Source organism: Eubalaena glacialis, chromosome 18 (assembly GCF_028564815.1).
Source record: "Eubalaena glacialis isolate mEubGla1 chromosome 18, mEubGla1.1.hap2.+ XY, whole genome shotgun sequence".
In the NCBI taxonomy this organism is placed as follows: Eukaryota; Metazoa; Chordata; class Mammalia; order Artiodactyla; family Balaenidae; genus Eubalaena; species Eubalaena glacialis.
The window spans coordinates 58,319,687-58,345,746 of NC_083733.1; the positions used below are offsets into that span (position 1 = coordinate 58,319,687).

A 26,060-nucleotide genomic window follows, 5' to 3' on the forward strand; every position below is an offset into this window, starting at 1 on the left:
TTTCTCCAAAGCACTCATCACCATCTAACATACTACTTATATTTACATATTTATGTTTTGTCTCTGCACACTGGAATATAACGTCCATGAGGGCAGGGACTTCTGTCTGTTTTGTTCTCTGCTGTATCCCCAGTGCCCGAAACAGTGCCTGGAACACAGTAGGCGGTCAGCAAATACGTCTGGCAATAGTGCGTGCATGAATCAGTGGCCGAGGGTGGAGAGCGGGTACGAGGGAAGGACTAGAAGCAGTTAGAAACTTTCGAGTGAAAAGGCAAGAGGAAAGAGTAGGAAGAGAGGAGCGTGGATCGGAGGTGAAGGGCAGATTTAAGAACAAATCCAAAGAAGAAGGGAGGCGGGAGCGAGAAGTGGAGGAGAGACAGGAGTTGAGAGGTGGAGAGACGAGACAGGAAGAGCACGGGGAAATACGGGAACTGTGAGGGAAGAGAATGGGAAATGAGGAAAGGGTGGAAGGAAGAGAGGAGGTGAAAGGGCATGCAGGAAAGAGAAAGAGAGGTGAACACAGAGGTGGGAGGTGGGGCAGGGAGAGCAGGAGGGTGTGGAGAAAGTTGCCGAGAGGACCAGAAGGGAAAGGACCGGGGAGGGGCGGCGGCAAGGAGGTCGCAGACAGTGACCACCGCGCCCCGCGCCGCCCCCAGGTGTCGGTGTGCCAGGAGATGCTGCAGGAGCTGCGGCACGCGGTGTCCTGCCGCAAGACGTCGCGTTCTCGCCGGCGCCGGCGCCCGGGAGGCCCAAGCCGGGCCCTGCTGTCGCTACGCGCCGTCCGCGAGATGCGCCTCAGCAACGGCAAGCTCTACTCCGCCGGCGCGGGCGGGGATGCGGGCAGCGCGCACGGGGGCCCCCAGCGCCTCCTGGACGATCCGGGGCCGCCCGGCGGGGCCCGGCCCCCCGCCCCCACCCCTTGCACCCACGTGCGTGTCTGTCAGGAGTGCCGACGCATCCAGGCGCTGCGGGCCTCCGGAGCCGGCGCGCCCCCGCGTGGCCTGGGCGCCCCCGCTGAAGCCACCAGCCCGCCCCGGGCCCGGCCCGGCCCCGCCGGCCCCCGCGAGCTGGCCGAGCACGAGTGATCACGGGCGGGGCCGGGCGGGCGCCCGGACTGACCGCAGGGACTGGGCTTGCCCCAGGCCCCGGCCGCCCTCGCTTCCCTAGTGGGCGAGGGACGGGACTTGTGCCCCCGCGCGCCGGACGCCGCGATTTTGCCTTCGGTTCCCGGTGAAGGCTGAGGCTCGGCTCCGGAACCTGCCTGCGCCCCCTAGTGGACTCGCCAGAGGGTGCCGCGGACGCCCGCACTCCGTCCCCCACTGCGAACAAGAGGAGCGCAGGAACCGAGGACTCCAGGGGCCGAGGACTGCAGTGGCTGTTCCCGGAAGCGGAACGCAGTTCGCGGGGAGAACCCCATCCTGGGACTGCTCGGGATCCCCAAGACTTAACGCAGCCCTCCCCACTTCTGGAGAAGTGGGAGGCCTCTGGGCAGATGGGTGTCCCCTGGTGCCCCTCGACTCTTCTCTTTCTCTCTTTTTTTTGGGGAGAAACCTCGGAATTTCTATGAGACCCCCACAGGGAGGGGGTCAGTTGGGCCCCCATCCCTCCCCCTGCCACACCCCAGTCCCCGTTGGAATAAAAAAAGAACAAAACCCCAAAACTGGGGATACCCGGGTCTCATTTCCTAGGGGTGCGAGGGCACTGAAGGCTTGGGCTCCCCCCTCCAGGGAGTCTGCTGAGAACCGCAGACTGGATGGTCACTCCTGCACTCTCTTGATTCTCCGCCCTGCCCACAGACAGCAGGTCAGCCCAGGTCCGGGCAGCTGGCCCTTCTCCACTGACCTTCTCTCAGGACAGAAGGAGGCTGCGACAGAGACCCTGAGACAGATGGAGAGAGATACAGGGATCTGGAGAGGCGGAGACACCAGGAAAAGGAGACATAGAAAGACAGAAACCAGATGGGGCTGGGGGAGGGGAGGGTGAGTGAACAGTTCAGTGTGGTGGTGCCTGGGTGGCCCGTATGGTGGCAAGTGTGTGCCTGGGCCAGGGTAATTTGTCATGACTTTGTAGTCATGTGCATGTGTGTATGTGTGTACATCCGTGAACCCATCTTCAGCTGTGTGACTGTGACCCTGTGTTTCTGCAGAAAACGTACCTCCCCAGCCCCCAAGAGAGGAAGTGAGAAATCCCAGTGGGGGGAGGGAGGAGGTGGGGCGGGGTAGGCTGAGGGCTGGTTGAGCAGGGAGAAGAGTGGGTCTGCTTTCTGTCCACGCCCTCCCCCGCCCCGCTGGAGGTTTCTGTGGAAACTGCAGCTGAGAAAGGACAAGTGAAGGTCACACAGCCAGAGCCAAACCGAGGCCGAGTGGAAGGGGGAGAGATGGGGAGGTGGAGAGAAAGAAAGAGATGGGGCGAGGATGGCGGAGAGACAGAAAAGGAAGAGACAGAGATGGGGTAGAGATGGGGAGAGACTATGGGGGGGCAGAGAGAGATGGGGAAATAGGGCAAAGGGGGAGACACAGGGAGACATACCATGATGAGGTGGGAGGAGGGTGAGACAGAATGGAGAAGGGGACGAGGTGGAGACAGAGAAAACAAGGAAATTAATAAGAGACCCGGGGAGTTTGGGCTGAGAGAAGCAGAGACTGAGGTGGAACAGAGACAGGTGAGACAAGAAGCTGTAGAAAACTAGATGAAGACGGTAGGGGGCCCGAGCAGTGAGGAACGCTAGACAGAGAGAGGGACCACCAAGCGAGGGAAAGGAGCGAGGCTGGGCCCCGCCCCTCGGGCAGGGGGCCCAGAGCTCGGGAGCTGTCCGTTCAGCACCGGCCTGCTGGGCCTGGCGGTCCTGGCGCGCAGCACTGCCCTGCCTCCCTTGCAGGACCTGCATGCCTTCTCAGTGTTTGGGCAGGCCACACCCCGGGGGACCCCGCCTGGCACACAGTGCCCCCAGTCTCCATCTGGCCTCTTCTGTGTCTCAGACCCTTGCCGTGTGTGTGCCCCTCAGAGACAGGTGTGGGGACGAGCTTGTGTCTCAGGGTCTCTTGTTTCCACATCTCTCACAGACTAATTGATGTCTCTGCCCTTGGGCGGGACTGTCAGTCTGTCAAGGTGACTAGAATATGATTGCAGACATTTCTGGTCTGTCTCCCTCTCTGTTCCAATACCAAGCAGATCTCCTCTGGGCTCTTTCCCCATTTCTGAGTCTCCCCCACCCCCATTTCTGCTCTGTCTCCCCAGTCTTTATCTCTAAGTCTCCCCAGTGTGCCAAACGTGTCTGCCTGGCTTTCTATGTCCCTGTGTCTCTCTGTCATCTTCACTAAGTAATTCTGTTGATCTGCCTCTTACGTCTGTTTTCTCATTTCTGTCTTTGCCCATCTCTCTGTCTTTGTTGGTCTTTCTGTTTTTCTGTTCCTATTTGCCTCTCTCTGGTTCTGAACTCTGTGTGTCCATTTCTTCTCTTAGTCTCTCCCTCCATCTCTCTTGCCGAGTTCTCTTGTCCCCATCCATCCCTGTGACCTTCGTAAATCTTCCCTCCCCCCCCACCCAACTTCCGCAAAGCCTCGCGCTGGGAACACGGTGCACAGTCATCGGTCTCACCAGGTTGAGGAGTGCATGAGGGGGGTTCATGAGCCTGTGTCTGGGATGTGGTGTGGGGGACCGGGGTCTCCCCCAGTCCAGCTGGAAAGCAGGAGGAGAGAAAGCCGAGAATCTCCTGGGATCCTGACATCCCCAGGCTTCTCTGTCACCCCAATCTCCCTCCCATGGTCCAAGCCCATTCCTGTAGGACAAGGTGGAGGGGGAAAAGATAATATGTTGACAGGTTCTCCCTCCTTCCCTCCCTCCCCCTGGAAGGGGGTAGAGTTGTAGGGGGGCAACTACCAGGGCTAGAAGATGTGCCTCCCCCCCTTCCCCAGTCTCCATGGAGACAGGCCAGGTCTGCAAGCCCAGCCTCCTTTGCTGCATATGCGGCCTCCCTGTTACCATGGCAACAAGGGACAGCGGGGAGGGATGGGGATGGGTCAGAGTACAGGATTGGGCTGAGGCTCTGGGTGCTGGGGGAAGCCAAGGAACCCACCTCCCTGCCCCCTTTTACTCTCTGGCCCAGTTTCCCTGTCTATGCCCATCTTTCTGTGGCTTTGAATCTCTGACTCTTGTCTTTCTCAGTTTGTGTGTCTCACTCTGGCCTTCACCCTTTCACACATTTCGGTGGCCAGGTCCTTAACCTCCCCCTTTCACCTGCTATACACCAGGCTTATTCTTGCCCCTTGCCTGTCCCCCACATCTCCACTCCCATAGGTGGGGAGGATAGCCACATTCTGAGAAAGCTACAGGGACAGGCTCTTGCCTGCTCTCTGCCCCTTCTGCCATTCCCAGGGAGAGCCTGGGAGTGTTCCTCATAGAGCAGAGAGGTGGGGGTAGGAGGCTGTAACTCCTCAGGCTCCAGTGGGTGGCTGACGGGGTGTTGTGTGTATGTGACAGGCCTGGGGTGTGGGTGCTGGCTGTGCATCTGTGTGTGTATATACATACCGGGATGGGATGTGCATGGTGTGTGGGTGTGGGCATTGGGGGTGTGTTTGGAGCTACAACAGAGGGGTATGAGATAGCACTGCAATATATGATGTGTGTAGTGTGTGAGGTGTGTGGGATGGTGTTGTGTGATCTGTGTCGGTGAATTATTGTGCTGTGTGTGAGTCTGTGTGCACCTTTTGTCTGTCATTCACAATTAGCAACGCTTTGGCAATTTTGCACTGTGGGCCTTTGCTTATGCCCGGATACATTGGGGACGAGTGTGTGTGATGTTGCGTGACTGTGAAACAGTGTTCACAAAACCTCAAGTGGCGTCTGGGGCAGTGTGAGGCCTGTGGGTGTGCTATGGTGCTGAGTGTAGATGTGTACTGGCTTGTGGGTCCATGGATTTTATGGTTATGGCTCTCTATGTGAGGTGGTTTAAGGCCAGCTCTGATGGAGTGTGTGATGTGCATATCTGTGAGGTTGTGTTTTGAGGGTGTGTGTTAATCTACACGGCATTTTATGACTCTGATTCTATGGTGTGATGGGGTGTGCAAGGTGTGTGTGCTATGTGTGTTTCATTTCTACATGTTTTTGAGTCCCTGGGGTTGTTTGATGGGGTAGTGTAGGGTGTGTGGGAGGGTATTAGCTGGTGTGTGATGGAATGTGATTGTGAAACTGGTGGTGAGTGGTGGGGTGGTGTCCGTGTGTGTCCACAGCATCTGTGCTGTCTGGGTGATGGTCATGTGTGAGTATGATGCTTGGTGGAATCCTCTGGCTGTGATGTGTCTCTTGTGTACCTGTGCAGTTGTGTCTCGTTGGATAACTGCCATACCATAGTGCGTGTGTTTGGGGGAGGTCACACAGTGAGGGGAGCCTCAGGGCTCCTACCCACTCTGCAACTTCCCCGCTCACTGTGGGGTCTTCCTTGCCCCTTGTGCCCCTCCATCTCCCCCTCTTGAACAGCACCCCACGGTCTCCAGGGTTCCCCCCTGCCTCACTGCAGAAGAAGGTGCTCTGGCCCTCCTGCCTTATTGCTGTGATTTGCGGGGCTTTCCCCCCACCCGGTGGTGTCCACCTTCCACAGCGCACTCCTCCCTCTGGTGGCACACAATGAGGGGGATTCCGGGGCTCTCCCCCCTCGGCGCCCCTTCCTCGGAGCCGACACCCCACACTGCGGGGGTTTCCAGGTCCCTCATTTCGGGGGTCTCCGGGTTCTCCGCCTCCCGCAGCGTTCCCCCTTCGCCGCCTCGCCGCCGCTTTGCGGAGGGTGGGGGGCGGGGAGGACAGCTGCAGTACCGGGGGCGGGGCCGCGGGCCGTCCATCAGAGCGGCGGCGCCCCTGATTGGCCAGCGTCGGCCCCCCGGCGGGCGCGGGCATATGAGGAGGCGGAGGCGGCGGCCGCCGCAGACTGTGCAGTGGGGCTGACCGCTGAACGGACGCGCGGACCGAGGCGCGGGCGCTGCAGAGGCCCCCAGCGCGAGCCCGCGCCTGAGCCCACCCTGAGGCCGCTGCCCCGGCCCCTGCCCCGCCCGCCTGCCCCTGTCCCCCGGAGCCGCCAAGATGGGGGTAGGTGCTGGGGCCGGCCGGGCGATGTGTGTGTGTGTGTGTGTGTGTGTGTGTGTGTGTGTGTGTGACATTGTGGGTCCTGTGAGATTGGGTGTCTGCGGGGGCCGGGGACTCTGGGACCCCTGCTCTCCGGGACCCGGGTTCAGGAACCTGTGAGCCGGCTGACCCAGCCCGTCCGTGTGGTTGTGTCTCTGGTTGAGTGTGTGCGCGGGGCCACCTGGCTTGGCGGGGGTCTGTGGCGCATGTTGGTGTGTCCTTTGTGTGCGGGGCCCGCGGGGCACGGACCCGCCCTCAGCATCTCTGCTTGACCTGGTGCGGTTGCCTGCCCAGCCGTATGTGTGCGTGTGCATGTGTGCGTGTGTGTGCTTCTGGCTCTGTCAGGCCCTGCAGCACCGTCCGCCTGCGATTGTGTGGCCCGGGTTTGTGTCTGAATGTCTGCAACCGTGTCTGGATGTGTCTGAAAGCTGGTGTTTGTGTCTGGGGGTGTTGAAGCCCGTCTGCTTCCCTGGCCAGGCGGGGACAGGTCCAGACTATGGGATGAACACCAGATGACCTCTCTTTCTCCTTCCAGGCCTGGATGGGGGTGCTCCGCAATGCGGAGTGGCCTGGGGCTGCAGTGTGTGTCTAGCTCCTAATCTGGGGGAGCAGACACAGGGGCTGGGGGGAGCAAGAGAGCCATGGCGGGGAGGCTGAGAGCCTGGCTGAGGGCGTATGTATGCAAATGAGTACGTGTGTGTATGGGGGGAGGGGTTGTGCATGCCTGGCTATGCCCTTTCCTCCGTGTCCGTGTGTCCTTGTCTGTCTGTGAGTCTCTCCAACAGATGCTGCCTCCTCCCCTGGCTGACCACCTGACCCCCACTGCAGCCCTGGATTCCTCCCTGCGTTGTCGGGCGGGGCCGTGGGGGGGTTGGAGGCGGGTGGGCTGGGATGGGTGGGATGAAGAGAGAGAGAGGGTCGGGATGGGAGAGGCTAATGGAGAGGGAGTATGAAGGATGAGGAGAAAGATGGCAGATGAGGGCTGATGGGCCCAGGGATGGAGCTGGAGAATGGGGCTGCAGATCTGTGGCTTGGGGTGGGCGAGGGGAGAAGGAGAGAAGAACTGGGTGGGGAGGGGACTGGGAGACAGAAGGGGGATGTGGGAGTCAGTGATGGCTTCCAGGTAAGTGGAAATGGAGGGGAAGCCGAGGGCAGATTGGAGGAGAGGACTGGGGCTAAGTGCCTTAGAGAAAAAAGGAGCGGGAGGGTCTTAGGAAAAGACGTGAGAACAGGAGGAGAAGTGAGGCTCTTTAGACATGGGAGGCAGAGACATGGAAAGCAGAGAGAAATGGGCAGAGACTGAGAGAGATGCTCTGAAAGAGACAGAGAAAAAGAGACATAGAGACAAAGAGACAGACACAGGCAGAGAGACATGGGAAGATGAAGAGAGACATGAGTGGGACATAGACAAGGAGAGACAAAGAGAGAAACTGAGGCTGAGATGAGGAGACCCAAGGACAGACATTTCCTATCCAGAGACAAGCAGAGGCAGCCTGAATGATAGGAAGAGAGGACAGAGGGCAAAAGGGGAGGTCGAGGGAGAGACGCTGAGATGAGGCCTCAGACACCTTGAAAGGGGGAGGGAGAGGCAGGCTGAGGGGCAGAGGCTGCGTGAGCTGGGCAGGTGTCAGGGGAGGCGGACAGCATGGAAAATGGCGAGGAGCCGCAGAGGCAGGCTGCAGAGAGGCAGGCGTGTCCCCCACCCTCAGAGGTGCTCCCGCCCTGCAGTGCGCCCATCTGGGCCTCCTGCCTTGACTGGGAAAGCCTCGGCTCCCCCTCGAACAGATGGAAGCCCGCCCCCAAGGGAGTCTGGTCATGGCAAGGGCAAGGAGGAGCCAAGGCTTGTCTGCCAGGGACTGGGGTATCCCAGCCCCTCCTCCCTCATAGCCAGGAGTCCAGGCCCCCAGCCCCTCCTCCCTCATAGCCAGGAGTCCAGGGCCCCCAGCCCCTCCTCCCTCAGACCCAGGAGTCCAGGGCCCCCAGACCCTCCTCCCTCAGACCCAGGAGTCCAGGGTCCCCAGACCCTCCTCCCTCAGACCCAGGAGTCCAGGAACCCACCCCTAGGCCTCACAGGGACCCAAGCATCAGCTCCCCAGCCTTCCCTGAGGTTTCAGGAGTGGGCAGCTGGTTTTCTTCCCAACTTCTCCTCTCCTGCCTTCCAGGCCTCCATCTCTTTCCTCTCCTGCCTTCCTCTTATTTCTCTAACTTGTGCCCATGACCTTATATCTCCACTCTCTCCGTCCTTGGGTCAGCCCCTCTGTGGAGGCTGAGACCCCTCCTGAAGCTGTGGGTGGAAGAGTGTCCTCCCTGTCCCCCAAGCCTCCATGTTCCATGTCAGACGCAGTGCTGCTGCAGGGCTGGCCCAGGGCCAAGCCTCCCTCCCACCCCCTGAAACCCAGGCTCCCAGGCCTCCAGGCTGCAGTAGCCTCCCAGGCTCAGCCTCCCAATCTGGGGGCAGACAGCAGGCAGCTCAACCCTCTACAAGGTCACGAGGGGATTAGCGCTGAGCTGCACTGAGCCTGGGATCCCAGCTTGGCCCTGGATGGACCCGTAGGATCTGTCAGCGCTCCTCTACCAGCACCCGGCCTCACCCCCACCCCTCCTGCCAGCCTCCAAGGACACTGCCTTCCCCATCAGCTCAGGTCCCCAAACCGGAACCTCAGTCACTCCCCCTCACGCTACATCCAGTTCAAGCCAAGCCCGGGGGCTTTTGCCTCTTGCTGTTCTGCACCCCAAATCCCAGCCAGCTCCTAGTCTGTCCTCCAGAGGCCTAACCATGCTAACCCCTTGTCCAAACCTATCCATGGCTCCCACCAGCCCCCAGGAGAGAGTCAAGGCCCTCAGGACTGGCTGCATGTCCAGCCAGGCCACCATCCCCGTGCACAGTAGGCTGCCTCCCAGGCGTTGGTCCCAGCTGTGACTAACACCTGGAGCGCCCTTTCCTCCCCCTTCCTGCCAGGCCTGTGGGGTCTCCCAAGATTTGCTGGGTCCTTTGAGAGACAGAGACATCCATGGGGTTGGGGAGAGAGGCCCAGAAAAAGAGCCAGGCAGAAAAGACAGGGAGAGTGATATATGGGGAGACCTTCAGCTGGAAGGACAGAGATGCCGAGATGGACTCGGAGAGGGAGAGATGCAGGGATAGAGAGGAAGATGGCAGAGCGAGATCGTGAGAGCTAGACAGACAAGATGGTTGAAACAGTAGAGATAGTTAGGGAGAGACACACCAAGCATTACAGAAAGGGAGGTACCTCGAGAGATGAAATCAGAGAGAAGCAGAGATAAGGATGGAGAAAGATACAGACGGAAAATACGGACACTCGGAGATCCCCGCACACCAACTTGGAAAGAGATAGGAACCCAGAGAGAACCCAGAGAGACAGACTCAGCCAGACTCAGGGAGAGAGAGTTCAAGAGATAGAAACAGATATTGTATGACATGGAAAACATAAAGAGCCAGAGATCAGAGAGAGACCAAAATCAAAGAGAGACACACGCACAGACGCAGAGACAGAGAGAGAGAGAGAGAGAGAGAGAGAGAGAGACGGACAATATGAAGTGATGAGGGAGAGAGAGGTCAGAGAAACAGCCACAGAGAAACAGAGATACACACACATGAAGAGAAGGAGAGATAAAGAGGTACAAGGAGACAGAGACAAAACAGAATAAGACAGAGAGGCACAGAGACCTGGAGAGACAGATCGAGAGAGAGAGACAGAGGTAGCGAGAGACAGACAGACCTAGCAAAAGACAGACTAAGTGCCCAGGGAGAGGGAGAAAAAGACACAAAGAGATAAAAAGACACATGGAGACTGAATAGGAGAGACCTACAGAGAGAGAGAGAGAGAGGCACAGACAGACCCAGATGGAGACTCTCAGGGACAGAGACCCAGAGATACATGGAGCCAGAGGCGGAGAGGCCAATAGGAAGAGATGAGACCCAGGGGTTCTCAGAGATACCCAGAGCTGCAGGGCAGAGACAGACTGAGCCCCCAGAGCCAGCCCCTGCCCAGAGACGCAGCTGCACAGACGCAGGGCTGGTGTCCCCTTGTAACCCCTTCTCGCCCGCAGTCTGGTGGCTCTGACAGCTATCGTGTCGCCACCTCGCAGGACAAGAAAGATGACAAAGGCTCGCCCAAGAAGAGCAAGGGCACCAAAGACCGCCGGGACCTGGATGACCTCAAAAAGGAGGTGGCTATGGTAAGTCCCACCCTCTGCACCCACCCAGAGCAGGCCCCACCCGCCCCTGCCAGGCCTCCTCGCTCACCCGATCCCCCCAAACTCCTGTTCCTCAGACAGAGCACAAGATGTCAGTGGAAGAGGTCTGCCGGAAATACAACACCGACTGTGTGCAGGTGGGGCCGGGCCGGAGGGAGAAGGGTCCGAGGTGGGAGGGGATGGGAAGCCCTGACGCTTGGGTGCCTGGGGGCACTCGGGAAGTGTTGGGGGTGCCAGGGTTGCTCCGGGAGGGTTCTGTGTGAGTCCTGTGTCCCCTAGGGTCTGACCCACAGCAAAGCCCAGGAGATCCTGGCCCGCGATGGGCCTAACGCGCTCACGCCGCCGCCCACCACCCCAGAGTGGGTCAAGTTCTGCCGCCAGCTCTTTGGGGGCTTCTCAATCCTGCTGTGGATCGGGGCCATCCTCTGCTTCCTGGCCTACGGCATCCAGGCAGGCACCGAGGACGATCCTTCTGGCGACAACGTGAGTGCCCTCCACCCTGCCGTGCCCAAGGGCTCATACATGTAGGGTCACATATGCACACCCCACTTCTCCCTTTAGACTTTTCAAAGCCCAGCCTCCAACTTTTTCTCATCTAACTTTCACAGTCACCCAGTGAGAGAACCAGAGAAGCTATGAGGAAAACTGGGACTCAGAAAGGCGAAGTATGGGACTTCCCTGGTGGTCCAGTGGTTAGAACTCCATGCTTCCACTGCAGTGGGCACGGGTTCGATCCCTGGCCAGGGAACTAAGATTCCACAAGCTTCATGGCTTGACCAAAAAAAAAAAAAAGGCCAAGTAACTTGCCCAAGGTCACACAGTAAGAAGTGTGAGTTGGGGGTTCATCCCAAAGCTGTGTGACCTCAGCGGCCTTGAGGATAGACACCAGCAGGTGGTCATGGCCTGAAAGATGCTCAAACGGTGAGTGGGCTCACATAGAGACCCAGGCACAAGCACCTGCTGATTTGTCAGGACCCATCCTCTCAACACATGGGACCACACAGTCTCAACAGACACGATGCCCATAAGCACAGACCCACATTCTGACCACATGGAGATCCTCGCACACACACATGTGCACACATGCACATATATACAACAGTGCAGAGAGTCAGTGCAGACAGTCACACCTGTACACAGATTCAAACACGGCCACCTAATTCAGACACATAGGCACAGACAGACACAGACATTTACTGATAGACAGACATAGGAAATCAAACACACACAGAGTTTCAGGCATAACCTGGTGACAGACAGAGAGATGTGAGAATCGAGTACAGACAGTATTCTCAGAAATTAAAACCTAAACAGGCAAACAGACAGACTCAGAGTCTCAGACCTACACAGACCAGCAGAGAGAGACAGAGACAGAGATGCACATACAGAGACAAACACAAACAGTCCCGTACATTTAAAGCCAGGCGTGCAGGCAGACAGACACATTGACTTTAACACAGACAGACACATGGACAGAGAATAGCGTACACTCAGATTCTCTGACACAGGCAGAAAGACAGACAAACCCACAAAATAGAGAGATGGACAGACTCAGAGGCTCAAACACACCTATGTTCAGAAAGAGGGACTCAGGGGAATTCCCTGGCGGTCCAGTGGTTAGGACTCCGTGCTTTCACTGCCGAGGGCCTGGCTTCGATCCCTGGTCAGGGAACAGCCAATAAATAAATAAATAGATAGAGAGATAAATAAATAAATACATAAACAACAAACATTTTAAAAAAAGAGAAAAAAAGAAAGAGGGACTCAAACATGGACAGGCAGACAGAGACACAGACCCTCAAATGGATACAACCTGAGGTCAGACATGCAAATACAGACCCCCAATGACTCAAAGCTCTCTTCCCAGGTTCCACAAACCTCGGGATGCGGGTGGTGGGGAGTTGCTCCAGGGCGGGCTGTGACCCTGCATCTCCCCACAGCTGTACCTGGGCATCGTGCTGGCGGCCGTGGTCATCATCACCGGCTGCTTCTCCTACTACCAGGAAGCCAAGAGCTCCAAGATCATGGAATCCTTCAAGAACATGGTTCCCCAGGTGAGGGGTACCCAGGAAGGGGCCAGATGGGGGTGAACAGGTGGGCAAGGCTATGCCGAGTGACCCCAGGTAGAGGGAGTCAGGGAGGTGACTCTTCTCCATTCCACCCCCAGCAAGCCCTGGTGATCCGGGAAGGTGAGAAGATGCAGGTAAATGCTGAGGAGGTGGTGGTCGGGGACCTGGTGGAGATCAAGGGCGGAGACCGAGTCCCAGCCGACCTGCGCATCATCTCAGCCCACGGCTGCAAGGTGGGCCAGGGGCCTGGGGCCCAGCTCTGCCCTTCCTGGAGTGGCCCAGGAGTCCAGGCCCCAGCCCCTTCCTCCCCCAGGACCCTGCAGTCCAGGCCTCCTCCTCCCTCAGACCTACAGGTACCTTAGGCCTTGGCAAGAAGCCGTGTACCCTCCCCAGCTTCAAGAGCCCAACCTCTGTCCTCCCAGACACAGGCACCCAGACTTCTAGCTGTGACTTCCAGGGACACAGCCTTCAGCCTCATTAACAAAACAAACGAACAAACAAAAATCTTGAAATCTCTTCTGGACAAATGCCCCTTGACCCCAGGCCCGGGGCTGACACCTGTCTCCTATGTCCCCAGGTGGACAACTCTTCCCTGACCGGCGAATCAGAGCCCCAGACCCGCTCCCCCGACTGCACTCACGACAACCCCTTGGAGACTCGGAACATCACCTTCTTTTCCACCAACTGCGTGGAAGGTGAGGCAGGGGGGAGGGGCGGTTCGGGCACCCAGGTGGGGCCGGGCTCGTCCAGATAGATGGACGTGCCTCAGGGGCTCGGGGTCCCTCTGAAGCTCGCCGAGTCTCAGCCCAGTCCCCTCTGACCCCACAGGCACAGCTCGGGGCGTGGTGGTGGCCACGGGTGACCGCACCGTCATGGGCCGCATCGCCACTCTGGCTTCCGGGCTGGAGGTGGGCAAGACGCCCATCGCCATTGAGATCGAGCACTTTATCCAACTCATCACTGGCGTGGCTGTCTTCCTGGGCGTCTCCTTCTTCATCCTCTCCCTCATTCTCGGATACACCTGGCTCGAGGCTGTCATCTTCCTCATCGGCATCATCGTGGCCAATGTCCCAGAGGGCCTGCTGGCCACTGTCACTGTAAGGCCTGGACCCTCGGGTCTGAGGGAGGAGGGGGCTGGGGCCCGATGGCAACAGTCTTGATTGCAACTTGGACATCAAGGGCCAAGCCTGCCAGATGTTGAATGAGGAGGGTCCTGGGGCTCAGAGGGCCTCACTGACAAAACCAACCAACAGGGAATCCCCTGGCGGTCCAGTGGTTAGGACTCCGCGCTTTCACTGCTGAGGGCCCCCGAGTTCAATACCTGCTGGAGAACTAAGATCCCACAAGCTGAGAGGCATGGCCCAAAAAAAAAAAAAAAAAAAATCAACAAAGAATCTTGAGAAACACTGCCAGTCAGAAAGGGCTAACAACCCTATCATTTTTGAAGTTAACTTACAAAATTAAGAAGCACAACCTCATGGTAAAAAGTCTAAAGAATACATTAAAATAGTTAAAAAATAAAATAACAGTCCCGACCCACTGCCCAGCCGTCAGCCCCCCTCCAGAAGCAGGCTCTCTGTCCTGTTCCCGGCAACGGTGGGCATAGTGCCACGTGTGTAGTAATTGTTTTCAGGGTACACAGAAGGGACCATCCTAGGAATACTATTCTGCTCCTTGATGCTTTTACTTAATAGATCCTGCAAAGTTTTCCATATTAGCATATTCAAAGCTACTCTAAGTCAAAGGCCTTTTATTGACCTACACTATACAAACAAGAGTTGCACATATGAAGGTACTGCCTGATGAGCTGGAGGCAACTGAACACACCCCAGGTCAGCTGCACCCAGATCTAGTTCCCCAGAAGCCCCCTCAAGACCTGTTCAGCCCCTCCCCTCCAACCCCAGGGTTACCCCTAGGATAGACTGGCTTCAAACAGTGTAGCTTTTGTACTTCACATCAGTGGAATCATTCAGCAGGAACTCTTGTTTCTGGCTCGTTTTTCGCTGAACACTGTGTTTTTGAATTTCACCCATGCAGTTGTAGGCAGCGGTTGCTTGTTCTTTTTCACCGCTGTATAGTATTCCCATCTTTTATTCCCCAATTTATTTGTCCCTACTGCTGTTAGTGGACATTTGGGTTGTTTGCAGTTTGGGACTATTACGTTGCTGCTATGAACATTCTAGTATATTTCTTTGGGGTGCATCTGAGCCCATTTTTGTGGGTCTATACCTTGGGTGGAGTGGCTGGGCGACACCCCATTCTTTGCCCAGGATTCTCTCTGGGCTGGGCAGTTGGGTTGTTGGCAGTTGTGTTGCTGGCCCAACTCCACCACCTGACTCTACCTGTAACTCCCCTGCCCTTGCATACACCCCAGGTGTGTCTGACCCTGACCGCCAAGCGCATGGCTCGGAAGAACTGCCTTGTGAAAAACCTAGAGGCTGTAGAGACCCTGGGCTCCACATCCACCATCTGCTCGGACAAGACAGGGACCCTCACCCAGAACCGCATGACGGTCGCCCACATGTGGTTCGACAACCAGATCCACGAGGCCGACACCACTGAGGACCAGTCAGGTGAGGGTGGGGCCCAGGCAGGACCGAGTGGGCCTGGCTCCCGGACACCCCCCAGCCCTGACTCGTACCTTTTTCAGGGACTTCATTTGACAAGAGCTCGCACACCTGGGTGGCCCTGTCTCACATTGCTGGACTCTGCAACCGTGCCGTCTTCAAGGGGGGTCAGGACAACATCCCTGTGCTCAAGGTGGCTCTGGCCTCCCGCTCGCCTCAGCTTGGCCCCTGCCCACCCCGCGCTGCTCTGCTCTGACAGCCCCCTCTCCCCACAGAGGGATGTGGCCGGGGATGCCTCCGAGTCTGCCCTGCTCAAGTGCATCGAGTTGTCCTCCGGCTCCGTGAAGCTGATGCGCGAACGCAATAAGAAAGTGGCTGAGATCCCCTTCAACTCCACCAACAAATACCAGGTACCCTGGGCTCTCCAGGAGAGTCGGCCTGGATCTCACTTTCTTTTTTTTTATTTATTTAATTAATTTATTTATTTTTTATTTTTGTCTGTGTTGGGTCTTCGTTTCTGTGCGAGGGCTTTCTCTAGTTGCGGCGAGCAGGGGCCACTCTTCATCGCGGTGCGCGGGCCTCTCACTGTCGCGGCCTCCCCTGTTGCAGAGCACAGGCTGCAGACGCGCAGGCTCAGTAGTTGTGGCTCACGGGCCTAGTTGCTCCGCGGCATGTGGGATCTTCCCAGACCAGGGCTCGAACCCGTGTCCCCTGCATTGGCAGGCAGACTCTCAACCACTGTGCCACCAGGGAAGCCCCATGGATCTCACTTTCTCTACGACGCCCGAAAAGCAGTCAGCTCTGCCCCGCTGCCCTCCTGCTTTGGACAAGTTATTAACTTTCGCAGAGCCTTGGTTTCCCCATCTGTAAAATAAGCCCAAGAGTATCCACCCAGTGGGGAGAGGAACACAGACCCGGGAGTGAGAGCAATATCTCTGTTGGAGTGAGCGGCAGGGGAGTAAAGGTCTTCCTGCAGCAGAGTGGGAACCAGCCGGAGATCTCATTCATCCATTCAACAAATATTTTTTTGAGCAGCAACTACGTGTCAGAGGCACTTGTGTTAGGTGCTGGGGATACAGACGGCAGGGAAGTCCCTCCTCTCACGGAACTTATGCTCTAGTGCCAGGAGACAGACAATGACAAAGGCATGAGGACATTAGGAAATTTGGAATATGTCAGCCAGTCACCATGCTGAGGGAGGGAGCCCTGCAGGCGTCTGGGGGCAGCGGGCACAGCGTGTGCAAAGGTCTTGACGAAGGAGTGTGTTGATGTACTGAATAGCCAGGGAATGTCGAGCCAGGAAACGTGGTGGGAGGGGAGGGCAGTGGGTGCTGGGTCAGGTCCCATAGGGCCTTGTGGACACGACTTGGGTGTGCCCCTCAGGGGGACATGAGCCACCGAGCAGAGGCAAGGTGGGACCTGACTCACATTTTTAAAAACTGCTTTATTGAGAGATACAGTTCACACACCATAGCTCACCCACTTAATGTGCATAATTCAATAGTTTTAGTATATTCACCGATATGTGTTATCATCTGCCCAGTCAGGTTTTTAAAAAATATTTATTTATTTATTCATTTATTTTGGCTGCTCCGGGTCTTAGTTGCGGCATGCGGGATCTTTAGTTGCTGCATGCACGTGGGATCTAGTTCCCTGACCAGGGATCGAACCCGGGTCCCCTGCATTGGGAGCTCAGAGTCTTACCCACTGGACCACCAGGGAAGTCCCTACCCAGTCAGTTTTAGAGCATTTCCGTCACCTCAAAAAGCAACCTCACACTCCTCGGCTTTATCCCCCTACCTCCCCCCGTCTCCCCGAGCCCTAAGCAACCACTAATCTACGTTCTGTCTCTATGCACTTGCCTATTCTGGACACTTCATATAAACAGAATCATACAATATGTGTTTTTTGATGTCTGGCTTCTTTCACTTAGCATAATGTTTTCAAGGTTCCTCCATGTTGTAGCATATATCAGTGCTTCATTCCTTTTTATGGCTGAATAATTTTGCATTGTATGGATAGACCACATTTTGTTTATCCATTCATCTGTCAATGGAATTTGGGTTATTTGCACCCTTTCGCTGCTATGAATGATGCTGCTATGAACATTCGCCTCCAAGTTTTTGTGTGGACATCGTTTGCATGTCTCTTGGGTATATATCTGGGAATTGCTGGCTTATGCGGTAACTCTGTTTAACCTTTTGGGGGACTGCCAGAGACTGTTTTCCAAAGTGGCTGCACCATTTTTCACTGACTCTCATTTTTTAAAAAAATATTTATTTATTTGGCTGTGCCGGGTCTTAGCTGTGGCACACAGGATCTTCGTTGCCTCGTGAGGGATCTTTAGTTGCGGCATGCGAACTCTTAGTTGCAGCATGTGGGATCTAGTTCCCTGATCAGGGATCAAACCCAGGCCCCCTGCATTGGGAGCGCGGAGTCTTAGCCGCCGGGCCACCAGTGAAGTCCCGTGACTCTCATATTTTAAAGGCTCCTTCTGGCTGCCATGGGGAGGAAATATTATAGGGAGGGGAGGGCAGAAACAGGGACTCAGTGTGGAGGCTGCTGTGATATTTCATGAGACACGGTGGTGGCCGGATGGGAGGGCAGAGGAGGTGAGAAGAGGTCAGAATCTGGGTACTTCAGAGGTAAGCTGACCAGATTCGGTGATGGGTCAGATGCAGGATGAGAGGTTGTCGGGCAAGGCAGAGAGAGAAGCACGTATCCTAAGGACCCCTGAGATTTCTGTGAGAGAGACACAGAGGGGAAGAAATACCTGCGAGACGGAGAGACAGAAACGGGCAGGGATGAGCAGAGGTCTCTGTGAGAGAGCCCGAGAAACAGATGAAGATCTCTCGGGTAGAGAGATTTGGGCAGTGCCCTCTGGGGGAGCCTGGCGGTGGTCTGTCCTGGCACCCGTGGCTCTGGACGGGGCGGCGGGGGGGTCCTCTTCCCCAGCTGGGTGCAGGGCAGCCTCCGGGTCCCTCCCTGTGAGGCTCAGGCGCGGCCGCCCTCTGCTCTGTCCACAGCTCTCCATCCACGAGACCGAGGACCCCAATGACAACCGGTACCTGCTGGTGATGAAGGGCGCCCCCGAGCGCATCCTGGACCGGTGCTCCACCATCCTGCTGCAGGGCAAGGAGCAGCCGCTGGACGAGGAGATGAAGGAGGCTTTCCAGAACGCCTACCTCGAGCTTGGGGGCCTGGGCGAACGCGTGCTTGGTGCGCACCAAGGGTGGGGCCAAGTTGGGGCAGGGGCTGGGCCAGCTCTGGGGGCCCCTTGAGGGTAAGGAGGGATGTGAGGCTGCCCAGAGCCTGGCTCAGAATAGGGCCTCCCAGAATGCACCATGAATGAATGAATGAATGAATGAATGAATGAGACAGGAAGGCATCTTTCAGACATGCGTGTTGACTGACTGTCTGGCCAACTAGGGAGCCTGACTGCTGGGACCGGGAGCTGTGGGCAGGAGGCAGGGAGGACCGAGGCTGGAGCCCCTGTGCCCCTCTCCCTGCACCAGGTTTCTGCCATTATTACCTGCCCGAGGAGCAGTTCCCTAAGGGCTTTGCCTTCGACTGTGACGATGTGAACTTCACCACCGACAACCTCTGCTTCGTGGGCCTCATGTCCATGATCGACCCTCCCCGGGCAGCCGTCCCTGACGCGGTGGGCAAGTGCCGCAGTGCGGGCATCAAGGTGTGGCCCGGGGCAGCAGGGGAGGCAGGACCAGGGCCCCAGCGGCCAGCGGTGAGGCTGGACCGTTTGCACATGATGCCCGCAGGTCATCATGGTCACGGGCGATCACCCCATCACGGCAAAGGCCATTGCCAAGGGTGTGGGCATCATCTCCGAGGGCAACGAGACCGTGGAGGACATCGCCGCCCGGCTCAACATTCCCGTCAGCCAGGTCAACCCCCGGTGAGCCCCGCCCTGCCCAGCTCAGGTCCCTCTGGGACTGTGGGTCCCCCTCCTCCTGGGCCTCTTCTGTTGACTCAGCATCTGGGTCCTGTTCCTCTTCCATCGTGAGGATGGGCAGCCTGGTGTTGCAGCTGCGTGGGGTTAGCAAGGGGTAGGTTCGCATCCCAGCTTTGCCACACATGAGCTGTGTGACCTTGGGCAAGTCACGTAGCCTCTCTGTGCCTCAGTTTCCTCCTCTCTAAAATGGGCTGCTAGTAATTCACATCTGAGAGGATTCTATGAGACCCCTTATTTCTGTGTCCGTCATTCTCTCTTCCCATCTCTCTTTTATGTCTTTGTCTTTGTCTCTCTCTGTCTCTCATCTCTGTTCTGACTTCCTTAGCTTTCCCACCCTCATGTCTCTCTGTGTCTGCCTCTATTTTGTAGTTGCCTGCATATCTCTGTTCCTCTAAGTCCAGTGTTCCAAGGTTCTTCCTGAGGTCTGCCCTCCATCCCTCCTACTGCAGCCCCCTCCTCCCCTGTTTCCCTTCATCGCTGAGCCCCAGAGCCCTTGTCCCTCTCTCAGAGCCTGGTCCTCTGTCTCTCCTGTCTGTGAGTCTGTCCAACAGGTGTCACTGCCCCACATGTCCTGAACACTCTCTGCTCTTCCCAGGGATGCCAAGGCCTGTGTGATCCATGGCACCGACCTCAAGGACTTCACCTCTGAGCAAATCGACGAGATCCTGCAGAACCACACTGAAATCGTCTTCGCCCGCACGTCCCCCCAGCAGAAGCTCATCATCGTGGAGGGCTGTCAGAGACAGGTGGGCTCGGGCTGGGGTCCCTCGGAGAGGAGGGGGCCGGGGGTCTGGACTCCAGGGTCCTTGATGAGAAGAGGGTTTGGGGCCAGGACTCTGGGCGTCATCCTCACCCTCTCTCCCTCCAGGGAGCCATCGTGGCTGTGACTGGGGATGGCGTGAACGACTCCCCCGCCCTGAAGAAGGCTGACATCGGGGTGGCCATGGGCATTGCAGGCTCTGACGTCTCCAAACAGGCAGCAGACATGATTCTGCTGGATGACAACTTTGCCTCCATTGTCACGGGTGTGGAGGAGGGTGAGTGAGTTGGCCTAGGTGGCCCTGGAGACTGGGGTCCCTGCATGAAGCCCGAGAAGGGGGAGGGCAACAGGCCAGGGCTGCAGCAGATGCACGGCGGGAGACCACAGAATCCCACCAGGCCCCGGGCAGAGCCTGAGCTTGTCTTTTTCAGTTTTCTTCCCCTGCGGAGTTGGGGGCTCCCTGGGGGCAGGACTCAGCCAACTCATTTCTGGGTCCCAGTGTCGCCCAGCACAGGCCCAGTCTGGTGGGCAAGGCACATTCGGAAGTATTAAAAAACAGTACTCATAGGGATTTCCCTGGCAGTCCAGTGGTTAAGACTTCGCCTTCCAATGCAGGGGGTGCGGGTTCGATCCCTGGTTGGGGGGCTGGGATCCCACATGCCTCAGGGCCAAAAAACCAAAACAGAAAACAGAAGCAATACTGTAACAAATTCAATAAAGACTTTAAAAATGGTCCATATCAAAAAAGTCTTTAAAAAAAATACTCATAAGTACAACCTCAGGGAAGCAGAGGGTCCTGAGGGAGCCCTGAAGGGGCCCCTCACCCAGCCTGGAGTCAGGGGCCAAGGAAGCCTCCCCAAGCGGACAGGGATGGCCTGTGTCAAGTCCCTAGGGCCATGTGGCAATTTTCACGTAGAGAAGTGCCAGCGAAGGGAGTTGCAGACAGAGGCAAGGCCTCAAGGTCTCAGGCGGGGCCGCCGGGCATCACCTCCTGACGGGCCTGGATGCGGCCACAGATGGGGCTTGTTCACATTCAGTTTTATTCTGATTATCAAAGTAATTCATGATAATTATAGAAAATGTAGAAAAGCATTAAGAAGCAAATTGGAATCACCCATAATCTTACCATCCAGAAATAATCACTGTTCATGCTGTGCTGCATTTTCTTCCTGTCTCTCTCTCCTATTTGAAATGTCCCCAGCGTAAAAAATAACTCATGATAAGAGAGCATTCAAACGGTAAAAGCTGAGCCTACAGTGTCAGGTTCAATGCCCTTATCCCTTGTCTCCTATGGCCCAGAGGACACATGGTTAACCCTTTCTCATCCCCAGGACATCCTCCGTGCACCTGCAGAGCACACACTCACGGAGGCGTTCACGCCGCCCAGACATTTATTGGGCCCCTTACCTTGTGTATGGTGCCAGGGGCTGGAGATACAGCTGTGAGCAGAGCAGACATGGGTCCTTGCCCTCAAGGAGCTGGGAGAGACAGCCTTCTGCAAGTTAACAAACAAATTGTAACATAACAAACATAATTACATATTGTGACAAGTGCTAAGAAGAAAACCAACAGGGTGCTATGATAGATGGGGTCCTACCTATTTATTTATTTATTTTTTGGCCGCGCCGCGCAGTTTGCGGGATCTGAGTTCCCTGACCAGGGATGGAACCCGTGCCCCCTGCAGTGGAAATGTGGAGTCAACCACTGGACCGCCAGGGAAGTCCTCTGTGCCTTCTTAATGACACACCTTGTTGCTCATCTCAGCACACGGGGGAAGGTGGCGGGAGGGGCTGGCTGGGTTCATCTTTAGTTTCTTTTTACTTTATACACACTGTACTGATTGAATCTTTATTGGGATATGGCATTCACACAAAGTCAGGCAGCTCCGTGACTTTTTATGCACGCACACACCCACACAACCACCGGACCCCCATCAAGATAGAGAACATTTCCAGCCTCCCGTTAGGGTTCTATCAGGTCCCCTCCAGTCTATATCCCCCCTCCCAGAAATAACCACTATCCTGACTTTCAACACCATGGGTTCGTTTCCAACCTCTTCCAAATGGAATCATGTGATATGAATGCTTCTGTGTCCGGCCTTTTTTCACTCAACATAACATCAGTGAGATTCATCCATGGAGTTGGTGGTGTCAGTAGCTCGTTCCTTTTTCTTGCCGGGTGGTATTCCTTTGTATGGACGGACCACAGTTTACTTATCCACTCACCTACTGATGGCCAGCGGGTCAGTTCTGGTTTTGGGCTATTATAACTAATGCCATGGTGAACATTCTTGTACTTGCTTTTTGGTGGACATAAACACTCATTTCTCTTGCGTATAAACCTAAGGTGAGGATTGCTGGGTCAATAAGGCAGGGATGTTTAACTTTTAACAGAAACTGCTGGGAATTCCCTGGTGGTCCAGTGGTTAGGACTCCATGCTTTTGCTGCCAAGGGTGCTGGTTTGATCCCCGGTTGGGGAACTAAGATCCCGCTAGCCACACTGTGCGGCCAAAAAAGGAAAAAAAAGAAAAGAAACTACCAAGCAGTCTTCCGAAGTGGTTGTATTTTGAGAATGTTTGAACAGGGGCAACATGGTTGGGCATCTGTATGGAAAGGCAGGCGGTGGGGGGATGGATTAGAAAGGATGCATGGACCGGGCAGGGAAGGGGCGGAGGGACTAGGGTGCCCTGGCGTGGGTGCTGAGGTCTGAGCCTGCCCCTGCCAACAGGCCGCCTGATCTTCGACAACCTGAAGAAGTCCATCGCCTACACCCTGACCAGCAACATCCCCGAGATCACACCCTTCCTGCTGTTCATCATGGCCAACATCCCACTGCCTCTGGGCACCATCACCATCCTCTGCATCGACCTGGGCACTGACATGGTGAGGCCCCGGCCACCCCCAGGCTCCGGGAGGGTAGGTTCCCCCCCGTCCCCGACTTACCGGCCTCTCCTGCCCAGGTCCCTGCCATCTCGCTGGCGTACGAGGCTGCCGAGAGTGACATCATGAAGAGACAGCCCAGGAACCCACGCACTGACAAGCTGGTCAATGAGAGACTCATCAGCATGGCCTACGGACAGATCGGTGAGGACCTGGGGACCCCATCTCACTTACGGCTGGATGCCCGGTGCCTGGCCCACCGTGGGTGCTCAGAAACTTGCGCTGAATGAGTGGAGTGAAAAGTAGGACCTGGTGCTGGAGGTTTGGAAGGAGTGACTTACAGATGGGTGGTGGTCACCAAGGTGGGGCTGGCACAGGTGGAGGAAAGGCTTGGGGCTGCACCCGGGGAGCACATGGGATACTGAGTGGCAGATCAGGGCTGGCCCCAGGATGGCCACTCCACTGCTCCACCGGCTACCGTGTTGGGAAGGACCAGTCAGCCTGTGAGCTCTCTGAGGGCAGGAGTGAGCCCCACGCCACCCTGCCTTCTCCTCCATCTTTGCTGGAGGTGAGGTATGCAGTCTTACAGGTGCTGAGCGCCCTGTAGCTGGGAGTGTCCCAGGAAGCAGAGGCTTGGTGGCGGTGGTCAGAGGCCTAGGGAGGTAACTGCTGCCTAGGGGGTCCTCAGGGGTTTCCTGATGTCCAGGTGGCCTGGCTCAGGTGGGAGGGAGCCTCCAGGTTCTCCCCTCAGGAGAGCCCCGTCTCCAAGGTTCCTGCTCCAGGGGGCCAATCTCAGGGGCTTACGAGCAGGGGGCACCCTCAGATGGCCCTCTGGGAGCTCAGCCCCGGATGATGTCAGGCAAGAGGACAGGTTAGCTCACCATCCTCGCGGTGTGGGTCTCAAGGGGCCTCAGAGGTGCCCTGGGCTGGCTGCCTGCCCCACCTGAGCCTCTCCTCATCTCCCTTCTCTCCTCCCCCAGGAATGATCCAGGCTCTTGGTGGCTTCTTCTCCTACTTTGTGATCCTGGCAGAAAATGGCTTCTTGCCTGGCAACCTGGTGGGCATCCGGCTGAACTGGGATGACCGCACCGTCAACGACCTGGAGGACAGTTACGGGCAGCAGTGGGTGCGTAGGGCTGGGTCCCACAGCATGGCCTGGGACCTCCCAGGCGGGGTCCCTGCCCACAGCGTCCTGGGCTGGGGCGAGCCGTCCCAACCATGCAGGGGCAGCTTCCTGTGATGGTCCCTCTACCCCAGGGGCGGCATCAAGATCCTCACCAGACACAAGGGGCCTCCTGGCACTCTTGCCCCAGCCCATCACGGTCCTGGCCACCGGCCATGCTCTCTGCCCCACCAGGCGAGACGCCTTTGCTGCCCTCTTCCCCATCTCTGTCTGTGCCTTCAAAGCCCAGCTGGCGTCCCCTCAGGAGGCCCCCAGGATCTCTGGTCCACAACCGAGGTCACCATTACCCTCTCTCATTCCTTGTACATTTCCTGACTCTTCCCGCGGGGCTCTGAGCTACAGAGGGAAGACACGCCCCTTAGGGGATCCCATCTGGACAGAGTCCCCGCTTTGCCCTGGGGCCCCACGCAGGGGCGCAGACAAGGAGCACATGGGCCCGGGGTGGGGCCTGGGGCTGCGGCCACACTGACCGTCGACCGGCACGCGCGTCATCGCCCTTGCAGACCTACGAGCAGAGGAAAGTGGTGGAGTTCACGTGCCACACGGCTTTCTTCGTGAGCATAGTGGTCGTGCAGTGGGCTGACCTGATCATCTGCAAGACCAGGAGGAACTCCGTCTTCCAGCAGGGCATGAAGTGAGGGCCGCGGGCGCCGGGCCTGCTCTCTGTCCCGCCCCGTGTCTGTCTGTCTGTCTGTTTCAGTTTTGCCTCTGAGTTGATTTTCTCTCCAGTGGTCACATCTATCTTGGATTCTCTGTCTGTCTGTCTGTCTCTCTCTCTCCATATGTGTGTGTGCACACTGCTGGGGTGTCCCTGGTCCCTCTCCAGATCTGCTTTATCTTTTTATTTGGCCGCACGGCATGTGGGATCTTAGTTCCCCCACCAGAGATGGAACCCTGCAGTGGAAGCGCAGAGTCCTAACCACTGGACCGCCAGGGAATTCCCTGCTGTATCTTTTCATACCCCTGCCTGTGTGTCACTGTCTCTGTCTTTATACTTCAGTGTCACCATCTCCCTGGACCCGTCTGTGCCTCTCTCCCTCTTTCGGTCTCCATCTCTGTGTGTCTCCGTGTCTGTCTCTGTGCATCTGGCCTTGGCAGAGCCTCTGTCTCAGTGGGATGGGGGTGCCTGCTCGAGTTCTCTGGGTCCAGCCCTGCCTGTGCCTCCAGGAACAAGATCCTGATCTTCGGGTTGTTTGAGGAGACGGCCCTGGCTGCCTTCCTGTCCTACTGCCCCGGCATGGACGTGGCCCTTCGCATGTACCCTCTCAAGTGAGTGCCCCCTCCCCTGCCATGTACCACCTGCTCCAGGATCCTCCGGGGAGACTTCCCCGCGGGACGCCCTCACGGCGGGGGGGGGGGGTTGCTGTGCAGACCCCAGCCCACAGCCGTGGCCCGGGCACCCCTCACCTTGGGCACGAAGGACCAGGGGAGCATCCTCGCAGTGCGGCCCCGCCTGTCCTCTGGGACCCTGCCTCTGTGTGTCCCCCCCCCCAACCCCGCCCCACACTGACGCCCTCCTGCTCTTCTGTCTCCGCAGGCCCAGCTGGTGGTTCTGTGCCTTCCCCTACAGTTTTCTCATCTTCGTCTATGATGAAATCCGCAAACTTATCCTGCGCAGGAACCCTGGGGGTGAGGGGCTAACTGGGTACAGGGGAGAGGCTGGGGGGACGGGGCAGCTGGAAGGGGAGGCGAGAGAGCGCTGTGTGACTGATACTAACCTCACTCTCTGTTTCCCCCCAACCCCCTCCCTCCTGCGTCGTCTCTCCACCCTCTTTGCAACTCTTCTCTCTTCCTGGCTCTCTGGGCCTCCTCCTTTCTGTGTCTTTCCCTGTGTCTCTGCCCCTTTTGGTTTCTTTCTGTGCCGCTGTCTGTCTCTGCTTGTGCTTCTCTCCGTGCCCGTCTTCCTCTCTGTTTCTTTCCTCCTTTGTCTCTCCAGGTTGGGTGGAGAAGGAAACCTACTACTGACCTCAACCCCACCACATCGCCCGTCTCTTCCCTGCCCCCCAAGCCCAGGACAGCCCACTCCGGTCCCCCTCATTTTGTATTCTGGGGGGAGGGGCCCACTCTCCCCTTGGCCCCGCCCCCTCAAGTTATCTCCCGCCTCCCTCCCCCTCTTCCCCCTCTGGCTGGCTTCTCTCCCCGCCCCCGCCCCGCCCCGCCCCCTGCCTCTCCCCTCTCTCTCTTTTGTGTGTGTCTGTTCCTCTCCCTCTCCTCATCCCTGCCACCCAGCCCCCTCCCTGGGCTCTTTTTTACTCCCCCTGACCCCCTGGCTGACGCCGTCTCTGGTTCTGGACAATTATCA

General features: G+C 57.2%; 2 protein-coding genes across 4 annotated transcripts in view; both read left to right on the top strand.

Moving 5' to 3' along the window:
- The window catches only part of GRIK5 (glutamate ionotropic receptor kainate type subunit 5), a 51,001-nt gene extending 49,342 nt beyond the window's left edge, over nt 1–1,659 (top strand). For both annotated transcript variants that reach the window (XM_061174459.1, XM_061174460.1), the window contains one exon: nt 657–1,659. In XM_061174459.1, coding sequence (XP_061030442.1) covers nt 657–1,085 — 429 coding nt within the window. In that variant the 3' untranslated portion in view covers nt 1,086–1,659. The remainder of the gene's footprint in view (nt 1–656) is intronic.
- A 4,407-nt stretch (nt 1,660–6,066) lies between these two features.
- Nucleotides 6,067–25,723, top strand: ATP1A3 (ATPase Na+/K+ transporting subunit alpha 3). 2 transcript variants are annotated; one of them, XM_061173680.1, is made up of 23 exons: nt 6,067–6,078; nt 10,222–10,311; nt 10,407–10,466; nt 10,609–10,812; nt 12,270–12,383; nt 12,497–12,631; nt 12,976–13,093; nt 13,227–13,495; nt 14,773–14,971; nt 15,049–15,158; nt 15,241–15,375; nt 17,992–18,184; nt 18,481–18,656; nt 18,742–18,878; nt 19,531–19,681; nt 19,804–19,972; nt 22,424–22,578; nt 22,656–22,779; nt 23,556–23,701; nt 24,262–24,392; nt 24,926–25,027; nt 25,296–25,387; nt 25,695–25,723. In XM_061173680.1, the coding sequence occupies exons 1-23, from the start codon at nt 6,073–6,075 to the stop codon at nt 25,721–25,723; spliced, it is 3,045 nt and encodes a 1,014-aa protein (XP_061029663.1). In that variant the 5' UTR covers nt 6,067–6,072. The 2 variants fall into 2 exon arrangements, with proteins under 2 accessions (XP_061029663.1, XP_061029664.1); XM_061173681.1 differs by lacking the exons at nt 6,067–6,078; nt 12,270–12,383 and having other exon boundaries at nt 10,264–10,311; nt 10,609–10,626.
- The last annotated feature ends 337 nt before the right edge of the window (nt 25,724–26,060 follow it).